The sequence below is a fragment of the Pteropus medius genome, unplaced genomic scaffold (assembly GCF_902729225.1).
Source record: "Pteropus medius unplaced genomic scaffold, Ma_sr-lr_union100, whole genome shotgun sequence".
Taxonomy (NCBI): Eukaryota; Metazoa; Chordata; class Mammalia; order Chiroptera; family Pteropodidae; genus Pteropus; species Pteropus medius.
The window spans coordinates 4,503,531-4,525,683 of record NW_024347791.1 but is presented as its reverse complement, the minus strand read 5'-3'; the positions used below and the strand labels follow the sequence as shown (position 1 = coordinate 4,525,683).

Below are 22,153 nucleotides of genomic sequence, written 5' to 3'. Positions count from 1 at the left end.
GAAATGAAGACCAAACAGATTTATTATATAATCACAATATCACACAAGGACACTACCCTGCATAACCAAGAAATCAAGAAATCAACCTTGACATCACTACTGACCCATTTACAGATCCTATTCAATTTTCACCAACTGTTCCAACAATGTCGGTTTTTCCTTTTTGGTCCAGGATCCTGTCTAAGAATATGTATTGCCTTCCTTCAGTTGTCATGTTTGTTCAGACTCTGGAACAGTTTGTCAGCCTTTCCTTGGCTTTTCATTTCCTTGCGTTTTGAGTGCACAGGCCTTCATTCTGTAGAAGGGCCCTTTATTTGGGTCCATCTGATGTTTGCTCACGACCAGACTCAGGCCGTATATTCTCAACAGGAACATCTCAGAGATGATGCTGTGTTCCTCTCTGCCTCACACCAGATAACACTACTCCCACCATTGGTCATGTTAAATGTCATTATCTAATGCTTGGCACTTCATTCATTTACTACCTATCTGCAAGTTACAATCGAAATCACCATTCACTTCTCTGTAGCACGACTCCCTTATAACATAATCGTCTTGGATCTCTGGTGTTTCAGATGGTAGTTTTAGAGCAAGAGCTTTTAAAGATCAGAATCTGGCATAAGGACTTGGCATACTCCAAGGTGCCTGACTGATAATTAATAGCACACAACTTGCTCTCTGGACAACATGAAATTCCCATATAGTTTAGCACTGGAACAGATGCAAAAATAAGAACATAAGTAAGAAATAAGGACAGAATGGGCTGTGATTGGGCATTGGAGTATCAGGCACAGAGCTGTAAATGTTTCTGTCATACAGATGATGCTAACAAGCAATTTTCATAAATAAGAGAAATACTTCAAGATGAACATGAAGAAAAAAATGATATCTTAAGCAGAAAAAATAGAAGAAGCTAAAAAACGTTATCTTGTGCTCAAGTTTTCAAAGGTTATATGAAGATCAACGTGGGCAAGTCTTAAGATCTGGAAAATTTTATTCAATATTTAAATCTTCACTTCCTTGTTGCTCCATGAAATATTCACAAAGTTGGAAAATGAGTGTTCATATTTTTTTGTCTCATGAATTGGGTTTCCTAACCATATGCTGATAATTGAATGATACAGCCTATTATCAGTGTGTGAATGTCAGTGCTTTTGAGAATATTAATTATAAACCGACTGACTTTAGATGCCTGAAAAAGGGATCAAGATGTGCACAGTATTAAGACTCGTCTTCATACCTGAGAGAAGCAGACGGTGCCTTATCAAAGGGCAGTCCCAGCTGTGCACATGTATTTTTACTCCAGGCAATAAAAACAGCTGGTTACTTCAGCTTCATTTGAACATTTATTTTAAAGTGGCTTTTTGTCTCAAATTGGAAAATATCTTTAGAACAAGGAAAATAATGTTTGCACCTTTCTTTTTGAACTCAAAATATTAACCACTTCTATGATCATTAATAGGGCCAACTTCACTGGAAATGCTACACATAGAAACGCTTAGACAGCAGAAATGCCACTGCATAAACCATTCATTTTCTTTATTTCTCCTCCTCACCTCTCTGAAGAGTAACTTTCAAGACATCTAATAAAGTTGATCTGCAGCATTTCTTGCACTGACGTCAGTTAGTTTTGGGACACTGCTTTGAATTAGTCATCAGGCAAGCTCAGTGAGAGGGTGCCTACACAGACACGCCAGTGTTGACCCATCTCCACAGAATCTAGCACCTGCCAGAAGCCTCTTTCTCATCTCTAAACGCCCTCCAGCGTTCACTGGTAACTTGTATCCTTAAGTCATTTGTGTACAACAGTCACTGGTCTGATCTGAAGGTATAAATGACCTACAATTATTGTGCTAAGATTCCTAACTTATTTATTGATAACGTTCAAACTCTACCATCAAAAGTATTTTAAGTTACTGAGTGCTCAGATTAAAGACATGCTGTTATTTCGTATCATACACTTTTCAGAGGAAGTCTGCTTTTCTCCAGCCTTCCAAATAGCATCTAGAAGATACTCCAATGGGGAGTTAAGTTGAGGGATAAGTTTTAGGAAAGAATATTTTTTAGGGTGAGTCTCTGAAAGCACCTTGGGAGAAAATCAGAAAATAGCAACGCTGTCCAAAGTGATTCAAGTATAGATACTAACTGTCCTAAGCTATAAATTATTAAGCCCCAAATATAAAGAACATATTGAAACTTTATTAAATTTTTCTATTTTTCTATTATATACTGGCTATTTGGACTCAACCAAGGCCTTAATAACCCATATTATTTAACATCTTTGAGGTGTCACAGTATATAACATGAAATCTAATGAGGTCACACAAGACCAGTCAATCTGTCAGCACAACAACCATTAACAGATGTGGTCATTTACTGCTTTCATAATAATTTGATCACCAATGTAAAGATATTCAGTGTTATGCGTGGCTCTCTGCTGCTGCCGTGCAAATTGTTATTCAACAAAAGTTTTCCAGACCAGGCCTAATTAATGACAGATACTAGCTGATGCCATTTTGCAGGTAAGTCAAAACTCTGCCTCACATTTAGAAAGAGAAAGGTAGCAAGTCTATGAAAAATTATTTTATCTTTTGGGTCCCTATTCCTACACTTCCACATATTCCCTCCTTTATATGTCCCATTATGCATTCATCTAATATCCTGAAATGACCCCGTAGGTACTAAGAGTGCTATTTAGGGTTTTGCTCAGTGCAGGAAAACGGGATAGATGGTGGATGAATAAACAAAGTGACAAAAGGAGAGCAGCAAGAAAATATTCCAAAACCTTCTTATTTAATAGAATGTTCTTCATGACACCTCTCAGGATGTAGCGAGAGCTAGGTGTTGAGAAGTCCATTCTGATGATTAAGATAAAGACTTGTATGACTCAGTAAGGCAGTTTCCTGACCTATCCCCACCCGCCTAGATTTCCCTAAAAATCTGTGGGACTACCAGGGAGGAAGATCACATCTGTTCCCAAATGGGGGCAACGTGACTCCTCCCTGAAGGTAATGGCACAACCCTGGCCCCTGAAGCAGCAGCCTTCTGTCAGCCATTTTGGAATGGGCAGCCACAGACACAAGCCTTGGAACCTGTCGGGTCTCTTGAGTCTGATGTCCGAAAAGCATTTCAGTCCACTTCTACCTCAGTGAGGGTCGGTGGTGTCTGGTGGCCACAGTCAGCATCCTATCCTTTGATAACGGCAATTGGTCTCAGTTTAATGGCCTTCTTGCTGATTCCAGCATCATGGCAGGTGTTCACCACATCCGTCACATTCTTATAGGACTCAGGAGCCTGCGGGGGTGCAGTTCAACATTGTAAAAGTCTACTTAAAATGGGACCTTTAAAAGCATTAAACTTCAGTTATAATAAAAGATATTCACATCAAAACAACACTGAGATTTTGTCCCCCTATTGAACAAGCAAAGATTAAAAAGATGATTAACTTCAGTGTTGGTAAGGGAGTAGTAAAATAAACACCCTTATCTTGTTTTATATTTTTTCTGTATTTCTCAAAATTTCCCTAAAGAACATTTTTCACTTGTATAACTAAGAAAAGCAATAAACGTGATATACACCAGTTGGAAGGAAATGCACCAAACCATCCTGTTAGTGGTAATTATCCTTGGATGGTTGGAGTTATTGGCAATTTTGATTTTCTTTCCTTACAGATTTCTACAATTGTCAAAATTCCTGGAATAAACATGTGTTACCTTCACAATAATGGAAAGTTATTAAACTCATATATATAACTAACACTATATGTGTATCTGTATATATATATACACACACAAATTTACTTCCATGAATTTCTCGCCACCTTGCTACCATAGACTGAATCTCATCACACATACCCTTTATTCCCATTCAGGTCAACACAGGAAGCTTAGGCCTCCCAGACTTTTTCCCACATGGCTCTGTACATACCCCTTTCTGGCCCATCTCCTTTCTCTTCTAATTTCTGAGACTTTTTTCCACTGTGGACTCTGAAACTCCTTCCACTGAGTCAAGTGCAATATCCTCTCACTCTTCTTTAAATATTCCCTTCACCTTCCTGTCCTTGCTGAAGCATGGATCTCCCCTGAGGATGTTACTACTGCCTCCAACTTTCTGAAGTGACAGCTGTTTTCTCTCTCAAACTGCGTCCAGCCATTAGGCTGAGAAGTGGAACAGGTGTCCTTGCTCTTCATAGTTCTTTCAAGACCATTCCCTGTCCTTCCTCCCTAAACACCTCCCAGTTTTGAATCTTGCAGTCATCATTTATACCACCTATGACCTCTTCTTGTTGCAACTACCTGCTAGAGTCTGTATCACTCCTCATCATTACATGACGATTTCTAGCTCCTGACTCATTGTCATTCTTTACTTCTGAGTGATTTCAATGTCCAGGCCAGTACCTTGGCCTCTTAGTTCCTTGATTTCTGCTCCTTCAATGCTTACCTAGGCATTCACTCCCAGGGTCATACTCCAGAAATCGTCACTACCAACAATTAAACTCTTTCATAATCTCAGTTTCAAGCCTGGTTTCCAGCTCACTCCCCCTTGTGGTCTATGTCCAAAATGCTTTAATCCCATGAGACCTACAATTCCTCTGCAACACCCTCAACAACCCCGCTTCTCTTTTAGTGCGTCGTACTTGCAACTTTGGTTAAAAAAAACTCAACATCCATTTCATACCTGCGCCTATACATCTGAATGTAGCTGTCAACACTCAACCACTGAATTTAGCTCAAGTGGGCCCTTGGTGTGGTCCTGGCAATTATCTAAATTTCACTAGGCCAATTACTCTTTTCTTTCTTAAATGATTATTTCATACTTTCTCCTGCACCCTCACTCTTGCTGGCCCTACTTCCTAGTACACTGGGGGGGGGTGGGGGTGGGGAGAGGAGGAAGGCGGGCAAAAAACCCCAGAAACAACCAGAACATAAACTCTCTCACCATATCTTCTTTCCTGACTATCTGCATTCATACCTTCTTTCCTTTTATTAAGGATGAACTGTCTGAGCTCCTAGCAAAGGCCAGCCCCATCTACTTGTACGCCAGATCCCATCTCCTCTCATCTACTCAAGGACACTGCTTCAGTTATTCCTCACTTCTTGTCTGCATCCTTAATTCCTCTTTTAGGTTCTTCTTATCAGCACGCAGACACATTAGTCAGATTGTTATTCTTCAGTTCTAAATTCTCCAATGTCTTCCCATCATCCCACTCGGAATAAGAGCAAAACTTTTTGTAAAGGTAAAAACAAGGACCCACATAATCTGGCACCCCCTAGCTCTCTGACTTAATCTCCCTCTTGCTTGCTCTTGCCACAGCCTCTTTGTGGTTTCTTGAATATCCAAGCATAATCTTGCCTGAGGATTTTTGTGCTTGCTATTCTCTCTGCCTAGAAAGCTTACTCTGGATATCCACAGCCCGTTCTCTCATTCCCTTCAGCTCTTCAAATATCACCTTACTACACCCTGTTTAAAACTGCATCCACTCCCAGTCTCTGCCTATCCCCCTTCCCATTTTTGTTTTGTAGCACTTATTATCTAACACACTGTACATCTTACGATTTGGTAAGTTTCACAAAGAAGGGATTTATGTTAGTTTTGTTCACGGCAGTATCCCTAGCACCTAGAACAGTACCCAACTATAGCAGATATTTAATAATATGTGTTAGCTGAATGAGTGAATAAAAAAATATTTGAAAACATGCAAGTAAAACATATTCCAAATGTTAACAATGGTTATCTCTGGTTGGTGGAATTCTGGATATTTTCTGTTTTCTTCTTTGTATTTTCTAAAACCTCTTAATTAAATGCACATTATTCTTAAAATCAGGGTAAAATTAATGGTTATTAGCAAACAAGGCTTTGTCATACTCTCTTTGACTCAGTAATTCTACTTTTGGGATTTCATTCTAATTATTAAAACATCTGCGAAAAAGCTTCATGCATAAAGACACTCATTATAACTTATAGTATCAAAAATTTGGAAGCTACTTAAATGTCCAATATGGGCAGAAACTTATGGTATTTAGCTGGTAGACTATTCAACAATCATAAAAAGTGACACAAACAATATAATATGCTAGATTCAAAAACGGACCATAAGATGTTTATAAACAATGATTTTAACTAGTTTTGAAGAAAGCATTTAGGGGAAAAAATGGCAATAAGTATCCTACAAAAAGAGATAACAGTTGTGTTAGGACACTGAGTTTCTGGATGACTATTTTTCTCTCCTCTTAAACTTTTAAAAAGTTATGCTGCTTTTAATGTAAATGTATATATATACATACATATTATATATACACATATATATAATTTAAACAAAATCTTTGCTCCCTTTTGAATCAAACAAAACTGTTTCCTCAAACATTTTCCCCCTGCTTTTTCAAATCTGCTTTCAAATTTAAAGGTTAAGTGTACAGTTGTGTAAAAGAAAGGTAAAAATGAGCGACCTCAAACTATTTTTAAAGCTTAACATGTAGACAGAGACTATACATGAAAGGTAAAAATCATTCTTAAGGACTTGGCTTATAATTAATCTCCAAACGAAATGGAAGACAATGATCGACTGTACCTGAGGTTATTAAAACAAACAAGTAAACGTAATCTCTATTTGTAGTGTCAAAAATTACTACCTCTGTGCACTGGCATAAATCATAAAGTTTTATGCTGAATACTTACAAAAATTTCACTTACCTCTTCCATAACCAGTTTTGGTGAGGCAACACGAATTGCAATTCCCATATCTGCCAATTTGTCTAAGACATCCTGGAAATCTAAATTACGTCGAGATTTTGCTCGGGACAATGCACGGCCCTAGATTGGGAAAGGAAAGAACTTCACTTTATAAATTCTGAGCTACAATTTATGTGCAATCCCAGAAATTATTTAAAGCTTTAGGATTATATGCCATTTCCTTGACTTCTTTTTAAACTAAAAAAAGGAGTTAAAAGACATCTTTTTCTATTTTATCAACCTTATTATGTACCTTTTATTACGAACCTTATCATATTCTTTTGGAAAACAAATTTCAATCTATACAAAGCATTTAGTACTTAAAGATTTAGTGTTGTGTTTCTAATTACTATTATCAATTCAACATACATTAATTTTAAATTGTAAACAGTATGTCTGCCATCACAAAAACCTTGTCCTTTTTGTGATTTAGAATAGTTTCTTAACCTCAGTACTGACATTTTGGACCGGATAATTCTTTATGGTGGGGACTGTCCTGTACATTTCAGGATGTTTTGCTGCATCTTTGGCCTCTACCCATTAGATGCCAGTGGCAAAACACCCCTCCCCCATTGTGACAATCAAAAATGCCCCCCGACATTGTTAATGGGTGTGTGTGTTGGGGGGGGGAAGTTACACTAATTTCGATCACTGGGCTAAAATCAGTAGTTGGGAGGTAGTTGGAAATGTGAAAGGATCAGAGAAAAAGGTAGAATTAAAATATATTTGTGAGGGTATGTCCTATGAGAAGGTATTCTGGATAGTTTCTACTTTCCACTCCCTCACTAGCTAAGCGCTCTGATGGCTTAGAGCAGGGTTTGGCAAACTGGTCTGTGGACCATATCTGATCTCCCACACCTTTTTTTGTAGATAAAGTTAAAAAAAATTTTTTTCAATTAAAATTGATGTTCAATATTATTTTATATCGGTTTCAGGTGTACAGCATAGTGGTTAGACATTTATATAATTCATGATCTCCCTGACAAGTGACCCCGTAACTAGTCTAGTAGCAATGTGGCACCATACAGTTACTACAGTGTTACTGACTATATTCCCCAAGCTGTACTTTACATCCCTGTTACTGTTTTCTAACTACCAATTTGCACTTCTTAATCTCTTCACGTTTTCTACTCCGCCCCACAAACCCCTCCCATCCAGCAGCCATCAGTTTGTTCTCTGTACCTATGAATCTGTTTCTGTTGTTTCTTCATTAATTTTGTTCTTTAGATTCCAAATATAAATAAAAACATATGGTATTTGTCTTTCTCTGACTTATTTCGCTTGGCATAATACCCTCTAGGTCTACCAGTGTTGTTGCAAGTGGTAAGATTTCCTTCATTTTTTTTATGGCCAAGTAATATTCCATTGTATATATGTACTTATTCTTTAACCAATCATCTATTGAAGGGCACTTAAGTTGCTTCCATATCTTGGCTATTACAAATAACAGTGCAATAAACATAGGTATGCATGTATCTTTTCGAGTTAGTGTTTTGGATTTCTTTGGATAAATACCCAGAAGTGGAGTTGTTAGATCATACAGTAGTTCTATTTTTAATTTTTTGAGGAATCTCCAGATTGTTTTCCACAGCAGCTACACCATTTTGCAATCTCACCAACAGTGCATGAGGGTTCCCTTTTCTCCACATCCTTGCCAACACTTGTTTGTTGAAATAAAGTTTCATAGGAACACAGCAATGCCCATTTGTTTATATATTGTTTATGGCTACTTTTTCAGTACAATGAAATAGCTGCTACAGAGACCGTATGGCCCAAAAAAGCCTGAATTATTTACTGTCTGGCATTTTACAGAAAAAGTTTAGCAACTCCTGGCTTAGGAAAAAAGCAGTATGTTCAAATAGCTATGCATTCTACACATGGGTTCTGATCTGCAAATAGGGCGCATTCCCCAAATCTTGAGTGGGCCCATCCAGTAAAGAGCAAACCATGCAGATGAGTAGGTCCACTGAGTAAGATAAGTTCTAATGTAAATCTGCATCAGTTAAAGTTATATCAGTTATGCCAGAGTGATTATTCCTGTTTGGATTTTGTGGACTTGTAGAGATGAGAAACAGTCCCTGGCCTGACAATAACCCCGCTAACGTAGATACCAGATGACCTCACTGGACAGACAGTACATATTATGGGAATATATTCAGATAGAAGACAGACTCAAAGCTCAACTTTGTTAATACTCAATCAAGTATGTTTACCTGTTGAAATGCAAAATAATGACTAAATTGAAGTAAGTCTGTTTTCCTTACCGCTCCGTGACAGGTTGTTCCAAAGGTCTCAGTCATGCCCTGCTCAGTGCCAGTAAGAACATAACTACAGGTTCCCATGGTGCCACCAATGAGCACTGGTTGTCCAGTGAGCTGAGGATGACACAAATCAAACATGTTAAAATTCTGAAAAGCATGAATTTTTTATGCCTCAGGTTTATATTTCCTCTTGCACTGAAGGACTGTGGGAAAACCTGAGCCTCTAAATGTATTACTCTCATAACTATAATAAGATATTGTTTTGATCCTTTGATAATTGAGAAGGGAGGGAAGAAGGGAATGAAAATATAAGGACCAGGAAGGCAGCAGAAGGCGGCCTGAATGTAAGAGCAGAGCAAATTTCGAACGTGCAGGGAAGTGTTATAGGAAGAACGCCCCTGTGTAGGCAGCTGTTCTCTCCAGGTTTCTGTTTCTTCACCTATGAAATGGGAGGTCAAAGGTCTTTCTAATTCTATCACAGCCGACACCAAAAGGATAAGAAGAATGAAACAGACTGAATTTAATCTAAATCTTCCAATCATTCAAAGGCCTTAAAAAGATAATCTTAAATCATCTTAATGGAGTAAAATATTCTCCATGTAGCACTTTTCAGACGGCACGCTGCAAGCACAGACGCTGGGGAAGTCGCTGCTTCAGAGAAGAAGGCACCGTTCCCATGAATGACAGATTACTTTCTTTTCACGACTGCAGCTTTCCTGTTTAAAATTCACCCCTACTTAGAACTCTCTGAATCATGCCCCCACTGCTTAAAGCCACAGTGGCTTAGGACATACCTGGTAGTCCACAGCAATGAGCGGGTGGTGAGGCGGGAAAGCGCGGGTGGACCCCTTCCTGTGCACCAGCAGTGTCCGCTCCTTTCCGTCCACCACATGCTGCTCCACTTTGGCAATGTTGTGAGAAACATCATAGATCACGTGCAGGTCCAGGTCATCAGGGGTTGTGTTGAAGACCTTGGCGAAAGCCTGAGAGAAAAAGCTTAACTTAAAACCAGCCAGAACCAGCTCCTCAGAACTTATTGATTTCAGTTAGTCTGCTCTTGAAGGGAGTGAGGGATTTAAGAGTTCAAAAATAGCAGTATTATTATTCTTCATATAAAGGACAAAAATCTATCTTTCAGACCACAGAGAAATTCCGTTCCATAAATTCCATGGCTACTCTTGAGCCCACCCTTCAGAACGGCTTCTTCCACAGCCTTCTGAATCTCAGTGAACAGCATGTCTATTCTCTCTGCAACTCAAGGAAAATCCCAGGAATAATTTTGGCTTCTCTCTTCCTTCATTCCCCACGCCTGACAGTCTGCATATTTAGTTCAAGGAGGTATCAAAAGCTTGGACACTCTGCCAATATTTTGAAGATTTATTAAACAATGATCCGAGACCAAATTCTACAGGCTTTGATTAGACTACACTGCTTCGAAGGGCTTAGCTTCATGTGAAGAACCAAGAGCAGCTGCAACTGTACCTGACGGGTTAAGAAGGTCATGGAAGATCGGTTGACCCAGGCGTAGTTCCCAGCCGCCGCCATCCCCTTCAGGTAGTCCTGACCCTCTGGGGAAGCGATTCGAGCACAAGCCAACTGACGGTCATTGACTATAATCTTGTCTCTCTTCATGGCTTTTTCCATAGCAACTAGGGCATCTGGAACATGAGGGCAACAAGTCCAAATCAGCAAGCTTTCTCTTTATAATTTAGACTTATCTACTTGCTTGGTCAAGGTATGTTCATTGAGAATCTTCTGTTAGAGCTGTGTGACAGGGGCGATAGAGGCTATAAAGACAGCACCTGTCCGCCAGGAGCTTTTAAGGGGATGAGATGTGTTGCACAAACAGCAACAACATGGTCTTAGTTACTCCTTTCCTGGCACGTGAATGAATAAGAACAGAGGTAGTAAAATACATTTTATCATCATCATGGTTTTTAAAAATAATTTTCAGTGACAATGTAAAAGAGCTAGATAAAAGTTGCTAGGCCTTCTGTAGGAAAATCAAATCTAAGACAGAATGTAAAAAAGTACTCAGAAGAAAGTTCAGAAATACTAGTCCATGCTCCATGTATTTGCTAGATGAAATATTCTAATGGGTCAAACTGACACAAACTATTAAATTCCCATAGGATGAAATGTATATAAAAAAATGAATTATATGCAATTTAAAGTTTATAATAATTTCCATATGTCTCTATGGCTTTGTGTATTTGTAAATACTTTCACACATCCTACAAATCATCCAAATGGATCGTCCTACTATTTCCCTGCTTTTGTTCATGCTGTCTTTTGGTCATAATGTCCTTTGTGTATGACTGTCCAAACTGCAAACGTTATGTGTCCATGAAGCCACTTCTGAAATCTTGAAATCTTTTTCCTAATCACTTTATTTAGTCTCTTCTATATTTTATCAAGCATTACCTGGTCTTTACCTTTTCTTTTTAATGAACATCACATCTCTTTCAGGAGACTGTGAGGGCAGAGTCCTTGCCTATTTTTATCACTGAATCCACTATCAACTAACAACTAATCTTGCAGTATAGGTGTCTAAGACATATTTGCTGAATTAATGTCTACAACATAATCTCACAACTTCAGGTCTTTCTCGCTTTCTTGGTCAGATAGTAATAATAGTAATCTGTAAGAGTAAACAAAATAACTGGAGCCAATATTTACTGAGTACTTACTGAGTACGTACTAAGTGTCAGGCACTGACATAAACACTTTACACATATTATTTCATTTAATCTATGACAATGCCATATGAAATAGTTATTATTCCCATTTTTTTCAGGCGAGAAAGTTAAGGCCTAGTAAACTTAATTTGTTCAAGGTCACACTGCTCTCTAGGAGAACCAGGGCAAAAACCTATACAGTATAGTTCCAGAGCTTTCTCTCTTAAATCTCTATATGGTTCCCCATAAAATGTGGATTTTAGCACCAAGCCAAAAAATATACCTGTGGCTACTTGGTGGCCCAAGCCTCTGCTTCCACTGTGGATCATCACACACACCTGTCCTTTATGATCAATGCCCATTTTCTTGGCAGCATACTCATTGAAAATCTCATCCACAACCTGGATTTCTGCGTAGTGGTTACCTGCTCCCAGGGTCCCCAACTGCAAATACGGAAATTTCTGATAAAATAGCTTCTGTACCAATTTAAAAAAATCAATTTACATGGCAAGAAAGCAAAAAACCAACAATAACAATAAAAAAATAACCACACTAATAACTTTAACAAAAATTTTTCTAAGATTAAGAAATGCTTCATAAGGCTACAAAAGCAATATTTTACACAATAAAAATAATGTAGAGCAGCTCCTGTAGTTTACTGTTATCATTATTTGGTTGAAGTACAGACATATTAAAAACTTCATAAACTGAAACTCAGACCATTAAGCAGCTCATAGGACATTTTCTTCATCATTGGGAGAAGGGTCGAATTTTGGGATAAACTTTGGTGAATGCTGACTCTTACACAAGGTCCAAGTTCAAATGATTTTTGAAACATCTATGAGTTCACTGATACCTACCATTATCCATCACTGAAAAAACATATCCCTTAATTGGAGCTAATAACTGGAGCTCGCCTAGCTTTAACTATCTCAATTTTCAGATGAGAAAACAAGACCCAGATAGGCAAAAGAGACTTGCCCAAGGTCACAGTGCTTTAATGGCAAAGCCATCGAAATTAGCAAATTTCAAACATCTGGGATATTCTTATCTCATGGATACCAGGAACTGACAAGGTATCTCTTTTCACCTTACACAACAGAAAACTTCCAGCCAAATCTTAGATTGTCAAAGTATGTACGTATGCAATTTTGGCATACATTTAAGCCTTATAAGCATATCCCATTTTTCTCCCATCTACTTCTAATTCATGGCATCTTGTTTTATCTCATGAACATAAGCAAAAAGCTACCAACAGTTTTTTTAAAAGAGTAAGAATAAAGGAGAAACAAGCGAATTTGTGTTTGTTCTGATATACTGTGAAAAAACCTGTGGCTACATATTTGCTACGCAGAAAACAGATTTCTCCCTGTCCCCCAGCAAAAACAAAATATATTAAAAGAATGAACATAGAGCCCCTTCGAAGTGAGTGTTACCTGAGGAAGGCCTCTCTTTTTAGCCCTCGCAGAGACCTTATTGGGGTCAGCTTGCAGCATCCTTCCATACTCCTCACAGTGCTCCTTGTCTTCAGCCCAGGCGTAACCTTCTCTTAGGGACCAGTCCACACCCATCTCCAAGGCCTCTTCCAAGTCTCTGAGTGAGTAATAAGGTGCCAGTCATTTCGCAGCCAAGGCAGATCAAAACCTAAGGATGACTACATCTCAAAGGGCAGAGGAAACACTACCTGTAATGACATCACCTGTGTACCAGGCATTGAGCTAAATACAAAGTTTATGATCTCAGTAACTCTAGTTCTTTGAAAAGTAGTTACATAAATAACTGCAATATAAAACAGTAAATGCCATTTCAGAGATGATTATAGTTCCTCTTGACATGTGTACAACCCCTTGTATTTTACAAATCTTATTTACATTTGCCTCTCTGACCCTAAATTCTATAAGGTGGTGATTAAGCGGCCAAAGAAAATTTATAATCATAATCAGATACCACTATCTACCATTAACTTTACCAGTTACCCACTTTCGGTCAAATAATAAAGCTATCTAAATATTCTCAGGTGATACAGGTTAAATTTTAAGCTCTATTCCTATCTTCATAGAAGTACTATGTAGCTTTGTTGCACCTGCATTTTGAAGCTGAGGTGCACACACATTAAACCCCTAGAAGGAAAAAGCTTCGATCTTCATATAAGGTCTGGCCCTCTTCTAAAACACTACCAGGAGAAATTACAATGTTCGATGTTCCATCCCTGCTATAGCCCATGTCAAACTTACTTATTAGGATAAAATTCCTATCTAAAATATCTATAAAGACGATTAGAATTTATATGTTTCAGGTATGCTTTTCAAAGCAGGATGGAGCTCATACTCAAAAAAATCAATTTATTATCACTTCCTGAAAAGTGACTGAACAATCCCCATCTTCTAAGAGGCCTACAAAGGAAATGACTGAGAGTGTTGTAGTTATTATTTCTCCATTTATTGGAAACTTGGGTTCTTACTTGGCATTCATGGGGATGACACCTTTTGATCCCACCCCAACAGGGATGTGATCAAACATAGCTTGGGCAAGTTGCTCCTTCACAGGCTGGACATCACCTTCATCTAAATTGGTTCTCAGCAAACGGACCCCGCAGTTGATGTCAAATCCGACACCACCTACAAAATAGAGAAAAATTACTCAAATATTAGCAAAACAGGTAGTTGGGCACTGTTACCTGTGGTTTCCCACCACTGATACAGGGTTTAATAGCCATTCTTTTAAAAGATAATTGTTTTATAGTATACAACAAAGTGGTTCTCTGTGGGTAAAATCTGTTGGCACCAAAACAATTTAACATACTAAAGGTACTTTGTGGGCTAGGAAGACAGTAATGAACGAGTAACATCTAGACCAGAGATTAAAATGTGAATTACGTGCTTCTCTTTTTTTCTGGGTCACTTTTGTTGGGGGTTTATGAATTCTATCAGTCATTTCAAAGAACCAACTCTTGGCTCTGCTAATCCTTTTTACTGTATATATATATATATTTTTTATTAATTTTGCTCTTAATTCCATCTTTCTGCCTTTTTTTGGGTTTTTGATTTGATGTTCTTTAACTTTCTGAGATGGATGCTTAGATCACTGCTATTTCATCCTTCTTTTCTCATTTATGTTTAAAGCTACAATACTGCTATCCAAGTAAGCCATTAACAGCAACCCACAATTTTTAGACATATGTATTTTTTGATATTATTTTGTATCTCCATTATGATTTTTTTGACCCCTGGGTTAAACACATCTTTCTTATTTTATAAATATAAGATGGGTTTTTATAGTTTTTGTTGTTGTTAATGACTTCTAACTTAACTCCACTGTGGAAAGATAATATCCTCTATATCAGTGGTTTTAAAGTGTGGTCCAGAGATCCTTTCAGGTCTATAAGACTATATGTATAATAATGCTAAGACTTTATCAGCCTTTTAAACTTATTCTCTCGAGTGTACAGTGAAGTTTTGCAAAGGCTACATGACATGTGATAACATGTTTGCTCTGATTAAAAATGAAACATGTATTTGTGTATTATTGCTTTAAAAATGTCTCAGTTTTAATATCTAGTAAGGTAAACATTGCTAAAAGCCTTTGAGATCAACTGTCAAGGTTTTTTAAGGGCAAAAATTTTGAGAACTGCTGCTCTATGTTTTCAATGCTTTGAAATCTGAGATCTGCTTTCTGGCTCAGCACATGGTCGATTCTGGTAAATGTTCTGTGTGCACTCAAAAAGAATGTGTACAATCTACAGTTCTGGTAAATGTTCTGTGTGCACTCAAAAAGAATGTGCACAATCTACAGTTCTTGGATGCTCTACAATGTGTGTGTACATGGAACCATGCATGTATGGGTCTAGTGTCAAGTGTGTTAACTGTATTGTTCATATCATCTATAGCCTTACTGACGGAAATCTGCCATCACCTCAAGAAAAACAGTGCTAAATGCTGGGTTCATGTAATCGCACTTTTCTTTTTCTCCTGATCGCAGCCTCACAAGTTCTTACTGCCTTAAGCTTTCCGCTGCTTTCAAACAGATTTAAAGAAACAATTTATTCAGCCTTTCTTGTTATTCTCAGCAGGAGAATAGTCTGCAACAACCCTGTTCACCATTGCCAGAGGCAGAACTCTAAAGATGTAATTTAAACTTCATTTTTTTCTCAGACTCTGAAAGCAAAGATATTACTTCTGATGTGAAATATTTCCAGTGAAAGCACCTCACAGAAGACATACACCACTGGAGGTAAATAATATGATGACAATGAAAGCAAACACGGAGTACTTCCTATGTGCGCAGCGCTGTTCTGAGTATTTGACGCAGCTGAACTCATTTAATCCTCATAATAATGCTATGCAGAGTGTAGCACTATTAGTTCCAACTTGCCGAACAGATAACTGGGACATAAAGAAGACACATAATTTGCCAGGGAAGTGTTTCAGTTTGTTTTATAGTCTGAATAATGCCTGGTATACAGTAAGAGCCTAAACAATTCACAATAAATATACTTGATGTTTAAACAGCCTCTGAGTGTTCCTCAGTAAATGAGAGGAAAAGAAATGACAGAATGTGATGAGACCATGAGATGCACACACAAGAAGCCAGGCTGTTGTTCCCAAAGGCTATGCTACATTGAGAGCAGATGTGCACAGTGACCTTACCTGGGGACACCACTGCTTCAGGGTCATTCATATCAAAGGCTGCCATATTCCCAATAGCAAACCCATAACCTGAATGGACATCAGGAAGCCCAATAGATCGCTGAAAGAGAATAAGAAAATGAAAATACAGCTTTCTTAATCTTGCATTCTGGTTGCCTGATGGACCTGATACCTGATGGACCTGATAGTCTGCGGGCTAAAGCTTTACCCAAATCAAGATTCTAGTCTCATGGAATAGTCTCTACTGGTGAAAATTAGGTGTAAAAACTCCTAACCATAAAGTTAAAATAGTGGAGGAAAAATCTTTCTTATAAAGTCTGACCATTAAGGAATCCTAAAACAGAAGAGCCTCATCATAACATGACACAGGAGGACCACATACTAACTTTAGTGTATTATTACATTTTAAAGCCATCTAAAGACAAACTTTGAAAAATCATGGTCATGTCAGGTTAAAGGCAGAGCAATATCTGATTTATACCTATCTTCAGTGTTTAAGCCATCGCAGACAAATGTAATGGACTTGATGATATGAACACTGTACACTTTCTACATCTGGGGTCTAGGAAAGGATCCTGACTCAGGAGGAATGCAGATCAAACACAGTGAGGCTATATGGAGATACCTAGACACTTGTGAGTTCTTCATATGCATAAGGCATGTCTTTTCATTTCCCCCCTCCAAATGCCCAGGATAGTAACTGGCATGAAGACCTCAAAAAGATGTCTGCAGAGGGGATTCATTTTAATGTTTACCTCTAATGGCGGAGTTGTAACGTTAGGCTACAGCGGGAACCCACTTGTACCACCTAGTTTTCTCCCTGTTGTCGCCACTAGCCCTTTTCGGTCATGTTCAGAGTAGCTATACCGTCTCCCTCTCCTCAGTCCCAACCCTTAAACTTTTCCATTCCTTCTCCAATCATCCTCTGGAGTGGGGCCATAGTGAAAATGACAATGGTGGTACACTAACCCAGGAATAATGATATATAATGACAAAGAAACAAGAACACATTAAAAACTACATCAAAGGTTCTCCAACACTTACAGATTCTAGCCAAAGGCAACCAGAACCTCGGATGTTATTCAGGCCCAATTATCTTTAAGTCTCACAGTTATTTCCAGATGTTCAAAGGTCACTGTCTAAATGACACCACTATCAGTTAGGCATGGCCAGTCATCCATTCAACAAACTTTCAGACTAAGAGAAATACAACTGATTAAAGCTCTGAACGTGGACTCACATGAACAATCCCAGGCAGGGCTGCCACATTGCCAATTTGTTTCATGGCAGGCAGGAAGCCGCCGACACCTGAAGTTAAAAATTCATTATTAGAAAAGAGGGCACATTTGATTTTTAGTAAGTATGTTCATATATTTCTAGAATGCATTACGTAAAGGGGGAGTGATTAGGACTGTTAAAACAAAGCATAAAAGGATGTTTGAAATGGAAGCATGAAGGGAGCATCCCCAAGAAGGCAGCACATGCTCAGAAAGGCAGTGAGGGCAACCGGACGAATTACAAACACGCCATCAATGTTCTGTGTGAGGGTTGCCTGCAAATGTGCTGGGAGATGTAAAACATAACGATTATATGTTACGTTGGCAATACAAAAAAATGTACTTATCAAAAAAAAAAAATCAACACTAGTTTTTATTCTAGTGACAGAGAAGGGCAATGTGGAAGAGCTGGGAAAACACTGAATTGAGTCAGGAAACTAAGGGTTCTAGTCCCAGCTCTATCACTTGGTTGCTGGGTCATTTCAGACAACTCAGCATATCTTGGCAGGGAGGTGGATTAGGATTTATTTTGTTGATCCAGAAAATAAAAGAGTTAAAACTGATTTCAATTCCACTGTCATCATTAGAGCTTTAGAGTAGAGTTTTATATATTTATCTCTAAATCTTGCTGCAGTCCTGCAAGATAAGTGTAATAAACTCTTTTAGAGATGAGAAAACTGAAGTCCAGTGAGGCTAATCAGTGTACTGGTTAAGAACACTGATTTTGGAATTGGGCATTTCTGAGTAACCAAGAAGTTGTGCAACCATGGACAAATTAAAATTACTTAACCTCCCTGAACCTTGACTTACACATCTGTAAAATGGTGATAGTAGCTTTCTCTTAGAATTACTCTAAGAATTACACGAGGTAGCTCTTATTATCCAAGGTTAGCTTTTAAACCAACCAGGTCCACCCTGCTCCAAATGGGTTCTACAGGGCCAGGTAGCTAACAACATAATCACAAATATGTAACAGTTTTTTGGTCTCATCTCAAGTCCTGGTCATTTCTTGACAAAATTTTATCTGAATGATCTTTTTTTTTTGGGGGAGGGGGGCTATAGGAAGACACTACTTATACTGCCACATGTAAAATTCTAATGTACTTACCGCCACCTCGACAGGCATTCCTTAATTCCTCAAACATTAATTTTTCCAGAGCATCATTCACATAGAAAACTCCTTCAACCTGGTACCAAAGGAAAACGTACATTTGAGCACATGTACATGATGTATAGGCACTGGGTAGAAGACAATACCGGATGTAACACTCATTCTGCTTTACTCTTTAGAGAACAATTTCACATTTCCTTGAACAAGCAGAAAAATTCCTATCAAAAGCTACAAGATGTTCCCAACTTTAAATACAGTTGACCCTTGAACAACACAGGTTAAAGGTGCCGACCAACATCCCGCCCCAGTTAAAAATCAGAGTATAATTTTTGATTCCCCTAAAGCTTAACTGTTGACTAGAAACCTTACTGATAACATGAACAGTCAATTGATACGTTTTGTGTATTATATACTGTATGTTACATACTGTATTGTTATTATAGAATAAGCTAAAGAAAATGTTATTAATGAGAACATAAATTTATAGTACTTATTGAAAAAAAATCCACATATTAAGTAGACCCATGCAGTTCAAACTTGTGTTGTTTAAGGGTCAACTGTCTATGTTAAAAATGTATTTTGAAATGTTTGCAAATTGTTTTTATTCTCCTACTCTCAAAGCCACATTTGAGATTTTAACAGGTAAAATATTTTTTGTATATGTGAATAAAACTTTCATACTAGTGCCAAAAGGTCTCAGTGCCTTAGTGCCTCTAAAACATCAATGGATTAAAAATCAAAATTTCAAATTCTAAACATAAAACTGCAGTCATCTTACTTTAGTGTACTTTTCCTGTGCTTAAGATAATAGCACATCACACTTTATTGTGTCCTATGCTGATTTACAAATCTACTTACGTAAATACTGAGTAAAAACAATTTAACATGCAGCTATTAGCTAGCTGTGTGCTCAGTTCTATAATCTATATAATCTTAAGAATATGAAGAATTTTGACAATAGGGGCACACTAAAGGCAATGAAAGACACAATTATGTACTTCCAAAGGCCAGAACATTTTTATCGGAGATCAAATATTACGAAGGAACTGCCCAGTAATATAAAACCAAAGATTTAATACTTAATCATCCGGATAAGTAAACTTCTCTAATTTGATGATTTCTGCAACTCACGTCTGCATGAATAACAATGCTAGTTGATGGAAAACATATCCAGTACAATTTCTAAGGGTCACATTTATTAATTCCCCAAACATTTAATGATTATGTGTCAGGCACTATACTGGTCACTAGGGAGATATGCAAGAATATGCAAGATCCTGCTTGAGGAGCTTACAGTCTAGGATGAGGCCCAGACAAGCCAATTAAGAATGCAGTGAGACAAGAGCTGTAACAGAAGTAAGTACACAGTGCTACTGAAGAATCTGATGAAGTAGCTCCATGGTTAGGGAGCTGGGGGACGTTGCTGCTCACTTTTTGTTCACATTTTGAGTTGGCTCTTTAAAGACAAGGCACATCACTGGAACAGCAGCACATTTAGGAGCTGAAAGCAAAGATGACATAAAGATGGGAAGGGAGTGTTTTAGGGAACAGGAATTTTTAGTGCAGCAAATGGGTCTTAGGGGAGGAATGGAGACTATGTAAGCAGAAAATTATTTGTATAAAATTCATGATTCTCATGAGGACTGGAACACAATTTAAGCTTGGCATAGCGGTCGGTAACTTTAAGAGCAATGTATCAAGATGTCAACTCACCATTCTCAAGGGATAGGTGGTAGTCAAGTATTGCATAAATGGTTAAATCAGAACTGCCTAGCAAAATTAGACTTGCTCTTAGAATGAGCAGCAGTGTGTGCATCAAAAGTTAAACCCAAATTGTTGCCAGACAATGACAGTGTACCATCTCTTTACAATGATCAGGGCATGGTGATTTTCACTTTCTACTTCTTCATTCAGGTAATGAGATTCCATACATAGAAAACTGCCAAGTGGAAAACAGCAAAAAGTAGTTTTAAGACTATGGGCTTTTTCTCCCCTCAGTGTCTAGCTAAGTGATTTACTCATTGGGGAGACTGTAAGTTTTGACATTGATTAAAAGGGTGGAGCAGCTATCAAGAACTTTTGCAAAGACACAAGATCACAAACCTTCAGTGCACTTACACGGCCCATTAAAGGATTTCAAAAGCCATTTAACAACATATGCACCAAAACTTCACAAATGCCTTATTTCTTTACTTTAATGGAGAATAGTAGTCACAAATGGCGATGAAGCCTGAGAGATATAGGCAGCCCAGGCTTTCCAACTCTCTGATTAGACTCTTAAGTCTCCATAGAGAATACATCATCCTGTCACAGAAAGAAGTTAACTGGACATCGAGTCCTGGTTGAGCTTCTTATTAGGTGGGTAGAGGAAGCCCGTTCCTCAAGGATCTTTGAGAAGTGAATATTGAAAACAATTTGTGCCCTGTGAACTTTCTAGGCTGTTGCGAGTAACAAAACCGTCTTATTAAAAACCAACACGGAACAGTGAATGCTGAAAACTTAGTTCAGCAAACACAGGTCTGTAAAGGTCACTTAAACGACCAGCATGACTCAGAGGAACTGAGTTCCAGTCCCGGCAACTCTACCCCTGACTGGCTGTGCCACCTTGTAAAAAACAACTAACGTCTCTGAAGCTCAGGAACGCAACACAACTTACAGTGCGCTTATGAGACTTATGTGTGAAAACGGTTTACAAACGCCAGCTTCCTATTTACTTGGATTCCCTAGCCATAATCCACTTTGCTTGTCCATGTGATTTGGGGCGGTCTCCTGAGGGGAGATAGGGCCGGCGCGTTAGGCAGTCCCTGAGGCCAGAGGGTGGGTGGGAGGCCCTCTGCTAGGTCGGAAGGGCGAGGAGGCCTGGCCGGGTTGGCAGGGAGGCGCCGCGGGTCCCCAGACAGGAAAGCCCCACTACTGGGTCCTGCTCCTTCGCCTCACCTGCATGTTGGGCACGAAGCCTTTCTTGATTCTCCAGCAGTTTTTATTGATCTTTTCCAGGAACTGCAGCTCATCGTTGTAGTTGCGACTCATGGCGGCGACAACAGTAGCAACTCCCGGATCCGCTTTGAAAAGCAGCGGCCGCGATGTCCCGTTTGCCGAAGCACCACCTTCCGGAAACTCAACGCGCAGACGCGGTCGGCCCCGTGGCAGGATGGGTGACGGCAAGCGTCGAGGCTCGAAACTCGTCGCAGCAACCGCGTTTCTCTCAGTTAAGTTAGACTGCCCTCTAGTGTTCACCTTTTTGGACATTTACTAGTCATTTTCTTCTACGCTAAAGCTGAGCTAGCTAAAGTCTCTAGTTTTCAGTATGATCTAGTTATGGAAGTGCTTTGTAGCACAGAAAAACGCATGACTCTGGGTCAGGTCCGGCTGCTCTAATGAATAAATCAGCTTGGATTTCATTCCCAGCAGCGAGGAGGGAAAGATGTCTGCAGCTGAGAAAGATGAACGT

At 38.7% G+C, this 22,153-nt stretch overlaps 1 protein-coding gene across 1 annotated transcript; it reads right to left on the bottom strand.

The window, feature by feature from the left end:
- On the bottom strand, positions 1–21,833 carry RTCB (RNA 2',3'-cyclic phosphate and 5'-OH ligase). The gene is made up of 12 exons (XM_039877859.1): positions 21,640–21,833; positions 18,700–18,778; positions 17,555–17,622; positions 16,315–16,414; positions 14,130–14,286; positions 13,105–13,261; positions 11,952–12,111; positions 10,473–10,648; positions 9,785–9,973; positions 8,994–9,104; positions 6,691–6,810; positions 1–3,294 (listed from the first exon to the last, which is right to left on the bottom strand). Exons 1-12 carry the CDS (start codon positions 21,730–21,732, stop codon positions 3,187–3,189), a joined length of 1,518 nt encoding a protein of 505 aa, XP_039733793.1. The 5' UTR covers positions 21,733–21,833; the 3' UTR covers positions 1–3,186.
- Between the last annotated feature and the right edge of the window lie 320 nt (positions 21,834–22,153).

What these genes read in the sequence shown, in the direction of transcription:
- RTCB (XM_039877859.1), bottom strand. Translation starts at nt 21,732, where the DNA reads ATGAGTCGCAACTACAACGATGAGCTGCAGTTCCTGGAAAAGATCAAT. An exon ending in GAATGCCTGTCGAGGTGGCG is followed by an intron (nt 17,623 to 18,699) that starts GTAAGTACATTA and finishes TTTTAACTTCAG; the next exon opens with GTGTCGGCGGCTTCCTGCCT. An exon ending in GGGCCACCAAGTAGCCACAG is followed by an intron (nt 10,649 to 11,951) that starts GTATATTTTTTG and finishes CTCATGTTCCAG; the next exon opens with ATGCCCTAGTTGCTATGGAA.